General features: G+C 43.8%; 1 protein-coding gene across 2 annotated transcripts in view; it reads right to left on the bottom strand.

Moving 5' to 3' along the window:
• The window catches only part of F10 (coagulation factor X), a 30,015-nt gene that overhangs the window by 16,395 nt on the left and 1,101 nt on the right, over positions 1-12,519 (bottom strand). For both annotated transcript variants that reach the window (XM_073556858.1, XM_073556859.1), the window contains 3 exons: positions 10,121-10,281; positions 8,448-8,472; positions 7,185-7,298 (listed from right to left, as the gene is read on the bottom strand). In XM_073556858.1, coding sequence (XP_073412959.1) covers positions 7,185-7,298; positions 8,448-8,472; positions 10,121-10,281 — 300 coding nt within the window. The remainder of the gene's footprint in view (positions 1-7,184; positions 7,299-8,447; positions 8,473-10,120; positions 10,282-12,519) is intronic.

Here is a 12,519-nt window from a genome sequence, read left to right as displayed (position 1 = left end):
CCAACAGTAGAAACGTCTCCAACCTCCTGCCATATGTCATCAAACACGACAAAGTCCCGGCCCCCTCTCCAAGGCATAGACTAAGTCCCGCGGTATCCCACCCCCTTGGCACTCACCACTTATGGGCCCCTCAAACATCATTCTGTCTACCGTATACTTCACCGTAACCCCATGTTTACAGCGAACCTGGACCATTCTCTCGGTCAGACAGAAAGTGAGAGGAGATCCTGTCAGATTCACCTGACACTTTGAGTCCAGTCGACCCGAGACTCCTTCTCGGTGCAGCATTATGGTACACACCTGTGGCCCGTCATTATCCGGAAAGAATATTCCACGTTCAAAAAACAACATACATGAACATTGCTGTTCCTCTTTTGACACACTGGCCCCTTTCTGGACCACCCCGATTTGGGTCACCGCCCCCCTCTGGGACTCCACCCCTTTTTGGGCTACCACCCCGATTTCGGTCACCGCCACCCTCTGGGACTCCACCGCCTTTTGGGCTACCACCCCGATTTGGGCCACCGCCCCCTTTCGGGATCTCCCCATGTCCGTTCTACAGGTCTTCTCAGACCACAGTTCACACAACACAGTTTATGTCTTTTTAACGATACCACACAAGACATTGCTGGCACCACCACAGCTCCTGCTGTCGCCGATCTTCGACACCACCGGCTGCCGTTCACACATAGCGGCTGGTGTCACTTTCGTAACCCTGCCGAGTTACCGGAAGCCGCTTGTCCCCTTCGTAACCCCGCCGAGTTACAGCAAGCCGCTTGTCACCTTCGTAACCCCGCCAAGTTACAGCAAGCCGCTTGTCACCTTCTTGACTCCCTCTGAGTCACCGCAGGCTGAGTTGAGAAAAGAAAAAAATACACCACACAAAACTCACGTGTCCTGTCTGTGTGCTATTCAGGACGTTCCGTTTCCGCCTGAGACCGTCCAACACACAGGCGCAACGGGTGCTATTGAGGGAGCCGACCCTCCTCCCAGGGTTTCCCAGCACACCGGCCTCGCCAGGTCCAGGGGCTTAGCGGGTGCTCTTCAGGACATCCATCTCCTCCTGAGACTGCCCAACACTCACGTCTCACCAGGTCCAAGGTCATACCACGTGCTCCAGGGATCCGATTCTTCTCCCAGAACCTCCCAACACTGACTCTCCAGGACCTTGCTCACTGAACCCTCCAGGTACACAGTCTTTCCCACTGACCCAGGTCCGTACAACATGAACACCTGTCCGTTACATGTGTCGGCCACACAGGTCCTCGTGTACCTCTTCTCCACAAAGGTACCCTATAGCAATCACCAGTCTCTTTCTCACTGACCCCGGTCAGTACAACACGGCTTTCACGGCCGTCACCTGCTGGCCGCACAGGTTCTCGGACCCCTCTACCGCAGAGGTGTCCTATACGTCTCTTCCACTGACCTGCTGTCAGTATATCACACGGCTTTCCAGACCGTCAGCCCTCCTGGCTCAGTGTTGCCAGCACTGCAACATGCGTTTTTGGAAACCGTTGCCCTTAGCAACCAAATTTTGCAGTCCTCTTCCGTTGCTCTTAGCAACAAGGCTACAACATTGCCCATAGCATTCTCCACCAATTGTAAGGTAGCGCTGTCATTCAAGTAGGGGATACTCGGTTAGCAGCCACAAAACCAGATCCGGCATGGGTTTTCCATAAAACAATCATAGTCCATGCGGTTTATTAGGCATCATAAACCCACAGCAGTAACATAAACTTCATAGATTCAGCATAGCGTCCATGACAGAGTTCAGCTCTGTAATCCCTGTGGCCACACAGGTTATGCATACACAGGCTCTTCAGCCTCAGTTATCTCACCCATCAGGGTTCACTCATGGTTACTTCACCACGCTGCAGACGTCCATTCCCTCCAGGGAATTACCAGGCACGTGCAGCCATTACACACAACCTTCACTTGCTGTCAGAAGGCAGCCCCATCTCTCTCAGACGGGACCTTCCAAAACGGACCAACCAGGTCCCTGCATTCACCCCTTGTGACCTACCCTGGCCACCTTATATGGTCCGTAGCCACGCCCACTGTGTCACATGGCTATGACCTCATCGCAGGTCCTTTACCCACTCATACACACTTTACAATATCGTTCTTAAACACACCCCGGGTGGGTTTGTAGGTTACTGGTTCTGCCCGTCGTCTCCCCAGCTACCTGGAGACTTCTCCCTGACACATTGAAGCAGCACCTCAGCAGTATCATTGCTGCTCAACACACACATGTAAGTCTCCATCTCAAGGCCACCCACCTTGAGATACATAACGGTCATTCAGGATTCTGCCATTCATCCTCTATCCTAGGACATCCACACAGCGCCCCCTATCAGACACAGTGGTCACTACACCACACTTTATTAAGGTGTGCATAATTATTAGGCAGCTAAAATGGCCAAAAATAGATTTATCTGACTCAGAAAAGTCCAAAATTGTTAGAAGTCTTGCAATAGGATGCAGCACCCTTGACATTGCTAAAATATTGGGGTGCAAGCACAGAACCATCAAAAGTTTTGTTTCAAATAATTAACAGGGTAGCAAAAAACGTTGAGATAAGAGATTCACACTAACTGCCACAGGTTTGAGAAGAATCAGCATGAAGAGACCAGGAAGCCATTATCCCCCAGTGCTGTCATGTTCTAGAACTTCAACCTCCCTGGGGTGCTCAGAAGTACAAGGTGTTCAGTGCTCAGAGGTATGGACAAGGTAAGGAAGGTTGATACCTGACCACCACTGGTCATAAGTTGAAATGTCAAGACTGGGCCAAGACATATTTGAAGACCAAATTTTTTGAAGGTTTTATGGACTCACCAGACCTGGTGGATGGGCTTGTAATGGGAACACACCTCCATTTTTACTCAGATGCCAGCAAGGTCGAAATATGGTACTGCTATAGGCTGGTACAATTAAAGATGAGGTAGTTGGACCTTTTCGAGTTGAAAATGGCTCAAAATCAACTCCCAAACCTTTTGCCAGTTTTTAGAAGAAGCTTTCTTCAAATAGTGGTGCAGGCACAAGTCTGCATCTTTCACGAAAACCATTATTGTTATGCAACATCACATACATCTAACTACTTCACTGCTTGACTAGCCAGTAAGGCCTTAAAGAAGAAAAATAATGATATGACCTCTTACTCACCTGACCTAAACCCTATTGAGAACTTGTGGGCCCTACTTAAACAGGAGATTTACAGTGAGGAAAAGTAGTACACCTCTCTGAGTGTCTGAGTGATTGTGGTTGGTGCTGTCCAAAAAGTTGATGGTCAACAGTTCAAGAAACAGACTCCATGGAAGGATGGCTTATGAGTGGTATTGAAAAGAAGGATGGCTATAATGGTCACTGATACATTTTTTTTTATTTTAAACTAGCTGAAGAGCCTGGCGCTGCCCGGGCATAGTAACTAACTGTAGTTAGTTATAACAAATTATAATTATCCTCCATCCCATAGTCCCGTGCCCATATACCCATCATACATATCCTCCATCCCATAGTCGAGTGCCCATATACCCATCACACATCCTCCATCCCATAGTCCCATGCCCATATACCCATCATACATATTCTCCATCCCATAGTCCCATGCCCATATACCCATCATACATATTCGCCATCCCATAGTCGAGTGCCCATATACCCATCACACATCCTTCATCTCATAGTCCCATGCCCATATACCCATCATACATATCCGCCATCCCATAGTCCCGTGCCCATATACCCGTCATACATATCCTCCATCCCATAGTCCAGTGCCCATATACCCATCACACATCCTCCATCCCATAGTCCCGTGCCCATATACCCATCACACAACCTCCATCTCATAGGCCCGTGCCCATATACCCATGCAGCCCGGGCATAGAAACTAACTGTGGTTAGTTATAGCAAATTATAATTATCCTCCATCCCATAGTCCCATGCCCATATACCCATCATACATATTCTCCATCCCATAGTCCCATGCCCATATACCCATCACACATCCTTCATCTCATAGTCCATTGCCCATATACCCATCATACATATCCTCCATCCCATAGTCCCGTGCCCATATACCCATCATACATAGCCGCCATCCCATAGTCCCGTGCCCATATACCCATCATAAATATCCTCCATCCCATAGTCCCGTGCCCACATACCCATCATACATATCCTCCATCCCATAGTCCCATGCCCATATACCCATCATACATATCCTCCATCCCATAGTCCCGTGTCCATATACCCATCATACATATCCTCCATCCCATAGTCCCGTGCCCATATACCCATCATACATATCCTCCATCCCATAGTCCCGTGCCCATATACTCATCATACATATCCGCCATCCCATAGTCCCGTGCCCATATACCCATCACACATCCTCCATCCCATAGTCAACCATTGTGACATCATAATGAGGGGCGGGGCTTGATACGCGCACACTGCTTCCCCATTATGCAAATAGGGGCATTATGACATCACAATGAGGGGCGGGGCTTGACACGCACACACTTTTTCCCCAGTATATAGATAAAGGCAAAATTGTTTGGTAAATTGGAACGCACGGGGTTAAAATTTCACCTCACAACATAGCTTAGGACGCTCTCGGGGTCCAGACGTGCGACTGTGCCGAATTTTGTGGCTGTAGCTGCGACGGTGCGGATGCCTATCCCGGACATACAGTGGGGAAAAAAAGTATTTAGTCAGTCAGCAATAGTGCAAGTTCCACCACTTAAAAAGATGAGAGGCGTCTGTAATTTACATCATAGGTAGACCTCAACTATGGGAGACAAACTGAGAAAAAAAAAATCCAGAAAATCACATTGTCTGTTTTTTTTTCATTTTATTTGCATATTATGGTGGAAAATAAGTATTTGGTCAGAAACAAGCAATCAAGATTTCTGGCTCTCACAGACCTGTAACTTCTTCTTTAAGAGTCTCCTCTTTCCTCCACTCATTACCTGTAGTAATGGCACCTGTTTAAACTTGTTATCAGTATAAAAAGACACCTGTGCACACCCTCAAACAGTCTGACTCCAAACTCCACTATGGTGAAGACCAAAGAGCTGTCAAAGGACACCAGAAACAAAATTGTAGCCCTGCACCAGGCTGGGAAGACTGAATCTGCAATAGCCAACCAGCTTGGAGTGAAGAAATCAACTGTGGGAGCAATAATTAGAAAATGGAAGACATACAAGACCACTGATAATCTCCCTCGATCTGGTGCTCCACACAAAAACCCACCCCGTGGGGTCAGAATGATCACAAGAACGGTGAGCAAAAATCCCAGAACCACGCGGGGGGACCTAGTGAATGAACTGCAGAGAGCTGGGACCAATGTAACAAGGCCTACCATAAGTAAAACACTACGCCACCATGGACTCAGATCCTGCAGTGCCAGACGTGTCCCACTGCTTAAGCCTGTACATGTCCGGGCCCGTCTGAAGTTTGCTAGAGAGCATTTGGATGATCCAGAGGAGTTTTGGGAGAATGTCCTATGGTCTGATGAAACCAAACTGGAACTGTTTGGTAGAAACACAACTTGTCGTGTTTGGAGGAAAAAGAATACTGAGTTGCATCCATCAAACACCATACCTACTGTAAAGCATGGTGGTGGAAACATCATGCTTTGGGGCTGTTTCTCTGCAAAGGGGCCAGGACGACTGATCCGGGTACATGAAAGAATGAATGGGGCCATGTATCGTGAGATTTTGAGTGCAAACCTCCTTCCATCAGCAAGGGCATTGAAGATGAAACGTGGCTGGGTCTTTCAACATGACAATGATCCAAAGCACACCGCCAGGGCAACGAAGGAGTGGCTTCGTAAGAAGCATTTCAAGGTCCTGGAGTGGCCTAGCCAGTCTCCAGATCTCAACCCTATAGAAAACCTTTGGAGGGAGTTGAAAGTCCGTGTTGCCAAGCGAAAAGCCAAAAACATCACTGCTCTAGAGGAGCTCTGCATGGAGGAATGGGCCAACATACCAACAATAGTGTGTGGCAACCTTGTGAAGACTTACAGAAAACGTTTGACCTCTGTCATTGCCAACAAAGGATATATCACAAAGTATTGAGATGAAATTTTGTTTCTGACCAAATACTTATTTTCCACCATAATATGCAAATAAAATGAAAAAAAACAGACAATGTGATTTTCTGGATTTTTTTTTTCTCAGTTTGTCTCCCATAGTTGAGGTCTACCTATGATGTAAATTACAGACGCCTCTCATCTTTTTAAGTGGTGGAACTTGCACTATTGCTGACTGACTAAATACTTTTTTTCCCCACTGTACACACATACATACACACTTTGAGCTTTATACATTAGATGCCAGAAATATATTTTTGGACATTTTAAGTTGTTTGGTTATTATTCTCACTTTAGAGATGAAAATAAACAATTGAGATGTGAAATTTTACGTTCTTCGTTTAATTGCATAATAATTCTGCACACACAAATATCCTCCTAAGAAAGACAAAATCTCACTTTTACTTTCTTAAATATTCAGATTTATTAACCTTCTGGATTGACAGAGAGCACTGTAGTTGTTCAATAATAAAATTAATTATCAAAAATACATGTTGCCTAATAAATGTGTATTTTTTTGTTGTTATTTTTAGACACTGCTGTCTTTTTCAAAAATTCTAAAATAGAAAAGTGGTGGACAACTTCTTTAATTAATGTATGTCTCCTTATGGGTTTATGCGTCATACCATGCACTACTTTTGCACAGAGATGCAATGTCCTGATGATACTTTTGGATTCACTATTTGATTTATGGCCTTTGTCCATATGATGAACATTTGGACTATTCAAATTCTTGCACAGAAGAGGGATTATTCTATCCTTGTATAGTTTACGGTTTAATTTCTCAGAAGGCTTCATAATCAACTCACTTTTTTTCTAACTATCCATACCCATATGTTCTGGAAAGTTGAGCATATCCATTCAATTGCATTTTGCCATATATTGTTTGGAATGAGCAATGTTCATTGCTGCCCGGTGCTGCTAATTGTGTGATGTCCTCTTTCCTTGCCACATCCTTCTGCTGCACCTTACTTTTTTATGAGAAATTTTAAATACATTTTATCTTAATAGCGAGTCTATGGAGTGAATGCGTACAAATCATGGTAAAATACAGTATATTTCAATAAGAGTCAGTTTTAAGACTTACCTATTTCACATGTTTTACCCTCAAAGCCAGAATTGCAGAGACACGTGTATTCACCAACTCCATCTTTGCATGACCCACCATATTGACAAGGATTAGGTGAACACTGGTCACCATCTAAAATACACAAAAAAACTTGAATTGCAGCATTTTTTACTTAATTTCCATTTACTCTTAAATTGCCTATATTATACAATTCCTGAAGCGTTAATGTGTAACCCAATGCTGAATATTTTGCACGTCACAAAATCCTATTCCCAGTATTGGGATCCTATCCAGTGCATTTGGTATAATTGCTGGTGTTTTTAATTAACAAGTTTTTAAGCTTTCTTTAGTATGGAAGGCCAGTGGCAGATATTATAATGGATAGAATTAGTGACCAGCGTAAACAATCGTTACGCTTTACTTTTTGTGTCCTGTATCTATTGGAGTGATCCAGTAGATAGTAGGTGAAAATATTTATCCTCCTTAGCTTCGGGTGCGGCACACAACCAAATAATATTGCCGGGATTAGATTCCTGTGTGCCATGGTGTAAAGAACAGAAAAGGAATCTGGGAGGTAAGTAAAAGAAGGTGTCTGGCCTGGAGCCTGAATATTTTTCCTTATCTAGTTTACGGTCAATAATTTGAAGCCAGTCTCCCATACTCAGGAACGCTTAGCTGTGCGGAGAACTCCTTTCTCCTCTATGATTGAGCTTCTGCAAGAGGAGTTGGTAACGGTTTATCTCACAGAGAACAAAAGGATCTACAATCTGACGTGACGGATCCTTGTCTCCCCAACATCATCTGTCAGATGAGAGTTAGGAAGTCCCATACACATCAGACTGTTGGCCAATCCTACTGATATCAGTGAGTTTGTCCGACATTACTCTAATGTGTATGGGGTCCTTTGGTGCCATGTCCGGGGTCTGAATTTATTTAGAGGTCCAATCTAGAATCTGCGATACATTAGGAGTCAGATGAGAAGTCAGAATTATTTCATTGGTCAAGTTTGGAGTCGGAATCAACCTGCATCATCAAATTCTACGTTGTCCTAAATCTGGGAGCAACATTAGTATGATAGACTGGAAAGTGTGCCGAGTCGCACGTCTCGAATGCTAAGTAGCTCCTCTTCTATTTATAACTGTAGTCTAGTTTCTGCTGTAACTGCCAATGTGTATCCCAGCGCCACAATACAGTGTATACCACCAAGCTTCTACCTTCTTTGAATTGAGTGAAACCTGTTTTAGTCAAACCTCGCTGCGTCCGTTTCTGTGACATACTTACCAATGTACTTGCTCCAAAATTCTCTCTGTTAAATACATAATGAAAAACGTTAACATATGTAAACATATTTTTGAGACAACTAAATAACGCAAAGCGTAAAAATATCATCTTCTAGGTATATATGATGGTAGTCATTCGAGGAATTGTCTACTACTTGGACAACCTCTTCTCAATCTATATGTTTCCTCCTTGTAAAACGGGTAAGCACTTTACATGACATGGCTGACAATATTGTACTTCGTTTACAGCAATGCTACTATATAATTAAGCTGTTCATGACCATAGTCTGCTAACCCTCGGGGCTTTTTGGATTTTCTTTTGACCACCTCTTTTTATAATGTGCAATTTTTGTTTCATTAATAAAATAAGATTTTTTTTCTTTTTTCCCCGATAAGTTAGTACTCCAGCTTCTGGGCATCATATAGGCTATCATTCTCTGGGTATTTTCTTGATGTTACATCCTTAATTACAATTGTTAGGGGACAATGCTGTTGGTTTAAAAACATGTTCCCAGCCAGATCATTTTATACTTATCCTGAGAATATTCTAGTAGTTGTTGAAAAGAAAAACACACCAAAATTTGCTCCAAACAGTCCAGATTTTCAGGGAGCAATGCCAAGGACATGTTTACGTGGCACAACACCCAGCTGTCAATTCGACCAGTGGATTTGCCATAGTGGATTTGTTGCCACACAAATTTGGAGCTTGGATTTCTGTTCTGTATAGGCAATTTGATATGACAAGATAATTTGCAGCTTTTTGGCACAAAATCAGTGGCAATAAAGAACTTGCAGTAGATTTTAATGATACAATACCCCATCCAAACTCAATACCAATTAAATTTAAGCCACTTCTGTTAGGGTTAATTGATGTAACAGTTTCTGTTAGTGGGAAAGCTCATAGTTGGGAAAGGTAAATGTTAATAAGGGTCACTGAAGTTGGTGACATAATCAAGGGGCAATATACCCCATGGCACTATAGAAGACCCTGTTCCTGGCACTAATGTGGGACAGTGTCATTGACGGCATTAATAGAGGGCACTAACAAGGGGCACTGTTGCTAATGACACTAAGTTGCTCCGTGGCTGTGACTCATAAGAGGAGCACTGTGGCTGTCACAGCCGTGATGGGTATTTCCTTGCTATGGTCGCATTGTGGCTATCACTGCTACCAGGGTCCTGTTCATGGCACTAATGAGGCAGCACTGCGGTTGAAACAGGGGTTATAGGTCACGGTGATACAAATGCTGAGACATCTGCACATAACAAGCAGCAAAACAAAAACTGAACTATGTTTGGTCTCTATGGGAAGCAAAGCCACCTCTTCTGTGAGTCTTCAGACATGTCGCCAATTACATTTTGTTACCTTCAGCTGACCAGTCATTCTCAGATTTGAGGGTGGAAACATTTTGAGCTGGGGATGTCTTTCTCTCTATCTAGAGCTGATTTCCTGCCCAGATATGGTGATTGCCAACTTTTCCTGCATTGTTTTGAATTCAAAAAATATCTGTCAATCAATCCTTGTGCATGAGATGTGGCAGCAAGACTCACAGGCTCCTGGCAGCATTAAACATATACTGATTCAGATTATAGATACTTTACATCCCAGGACTGAGGGTGCCTAGGATGCCTGTCCCCAGCTCTGTTTATAGACATTGACAAATGTTGTCCTTACAGTTTTTTCATCGTTCTCGAACACTTCCCGAGCTTCCTCGTGGTTGCACTGTTCCTCATAGCATTCTCTTTCCAGGTTCCCTTTTTTAAACTCTTCAAATGGACTATTTGCACGTTTCCACCTCTTTAGAATGCCATTTGCTTCATTTTCGGTCACGAAAACTGCAATTTAGGTATGACAATCAGCATCATTACACACAAATATTTCCAACACACCGCACAGCCTTGCAAACAAATTAAAATCACTGACACAAGTCTCTCTGCTGTTCAGATCATAATCAGATTTTCTCCATGCCATTTGCGCACTGAGCTAATCACATCCGATACAACTTAATCAGCCTCTACTAACTCTACTATCAACCAGTGAGTAACATGGGAACTAAAATGTAGTTAGGTTTTCAAAAAGGTAGGCTCTGCTGACCATGGGGGTAATGGGTGTAGGAGTTGCAGTGGCACCTGGCCCAGGAACCTACAGAAGGCCCAAATTTTCCTCTTGGCCCATTTGAGAAAACCAATGACCGAAAAGATGAAGGTAAGAATAGGTCATCATGCAAACTTATTCTTGTCATGATAATGACTGCTATAAAACCCTAAGAGAACACATTTTAAGTCAATGGGATCTCTCCGATACCACTGGTACCTGTCATACAATGGATCCAGCCATGGGTTACATGGAAGAGCAGATGCAAATACAGCCAAAGACTTTGACATAGCTGAAATTATACCTATTTTATTTTTCCTCACTCAAACGTCCATGTTTTCTTTATATATTCTATCCATTTTTGTTTTTTTTTTACAGCTAGAACATGCATCCAATGTCATCTACAAGGATGTGTACACACCAAGAGTCCACAAAAACAACAGGGACATGTCTGTTTTTGATCTGAGTCATTGATTAAATTGGTCCATAAAAATCAATGGATCCTTGAATAAAATGCCTTCCATGTATCCTAGTGCTGTCTTTCCTTTACTGTTTTAGGGAGTAAGAGAAGCTTGAAAAAATTTTTAGCACACAACAAAATGTATTTATTTTTTTTGCATATGAGAAAAAAGAAGAAAAAAAATCGGATCTAGCACACTGATGTAAAATGGACTGGATTTTCTTGTATGCAAAAAAAACAATGGATGTCTAAATGACTCTATAAGATGATTAGGTTAGTGTTTCTTCCTTTTTTGTGCTAAGCTTTAAAGCTCTGAATAAGAAGCAGGGGTGCACACTACGTTTTAGTCTAATATCAATGACTCCATCAGGGTTTCCGGTTAAAGCCCTGGAAAATGGAATTCAAACATTTCTACTGATGGCGCCAATGACTGTGATGATATAGACAGAGTCACATTGTGTTATGTCCGACGTCATTTTCCGCAGTATCTGCCTATTTTAAGTGGGCACCAGAATGCAGCCGACTGTACTTTGGTGCAAGCTTCAAATAGGCTTAATACTGCCAATAATGAGACATGCATCATTCAAAGAAAGTATACAGCCCCTATAAATGTAACATTATTGGAAATGGTAGCATGTAATGGTTCTTGTGGAGACATAAAATGATCAAAAGCTCAAAGTAGTTTAGTGACGAGAGAATTTGATTTGTTTATACCCACATCACATTATTTCTGTGGCAATGACGTAAGGAGGTAGACTGGGCGGCGGGTGCCTGCATCATGCGGGGTTCAGAACTGCTGAGGTTGTGTCCCATGTTGCCCGGGGGAAAGTATAGGGGACTGGACAGGCCCCATGAGCCGGGGATAGGGGGTGTGGCTAAGCCAAGAGGTGAGGAGAAAGCACCCAAAGGCACAGTTAGTTTCCCGCCATCAGGAAGAGTGCAGCAGGGTGTGCAGTGCACTCCGCACCCAGAGCAGCAGCACCGAGATGTGCCATGACCAGGCTTATCTGCATGCTCCAGCGGGACAGTGACGGTGGAGAGTTCCGTGCGCCTGGATAAACGTAGGGCAGCACTCGAACGGAGAAGTGTGGGACGGCTACAGAACACTGAGGTGCAGTTCCCTTTGTTGGCCAGCGTACATCAGCCCACGCTTGATACAGGCACTCCTGCAGCTTTCTTCACTTTGGCTGCACAGGCTTATGGACAAGGGGCTCAGTGAGCAAAACTGGAGATCGCTCATTGCTGCCCGAAGTTGGATCGTTAATTGTGGACCCCATCTGAGGACTCTATGCCACCTGTTGCCGGTGCTACAACACCCATCGGAGTGTATATGAATGAGGACCAGCAGAAGTCATGATAAGTGCTGTTAAAACCTCAGACTGTCGCATTAATCCTTGCTCTTTCTGTAATTCTTGTTTTACTGTTTATCAACTCCCTGTGAGGAGATTATTTGCATCTTTACTGTTAAAAAATATTGTTATACCGCATTGCTCTGCAATCCATGGGTACTGTATCTCCA

Source organism: Dendrobates tinctorius, unplaced genomic scaffold, assembly GCF_039654945.1.
Source record: "Dendrobates tinctorius isolate UK_male_01 unplaced genomic scaffold, ASM3965494v1 ptg000240l, whole genome shotgun sequence".
NCBI classification, from domain to species: Eukaryota; Metazoa; Chordata; class Amphibia; order Anura; family Dendrobatidae; genus Dendrobates; species Dendrobates tinctorius.
The sequence above is the reverse complement of the archived record's forward strand: the minus strand, read 5'-3'. Positions and strand labels throughout refer to the sequence as shown.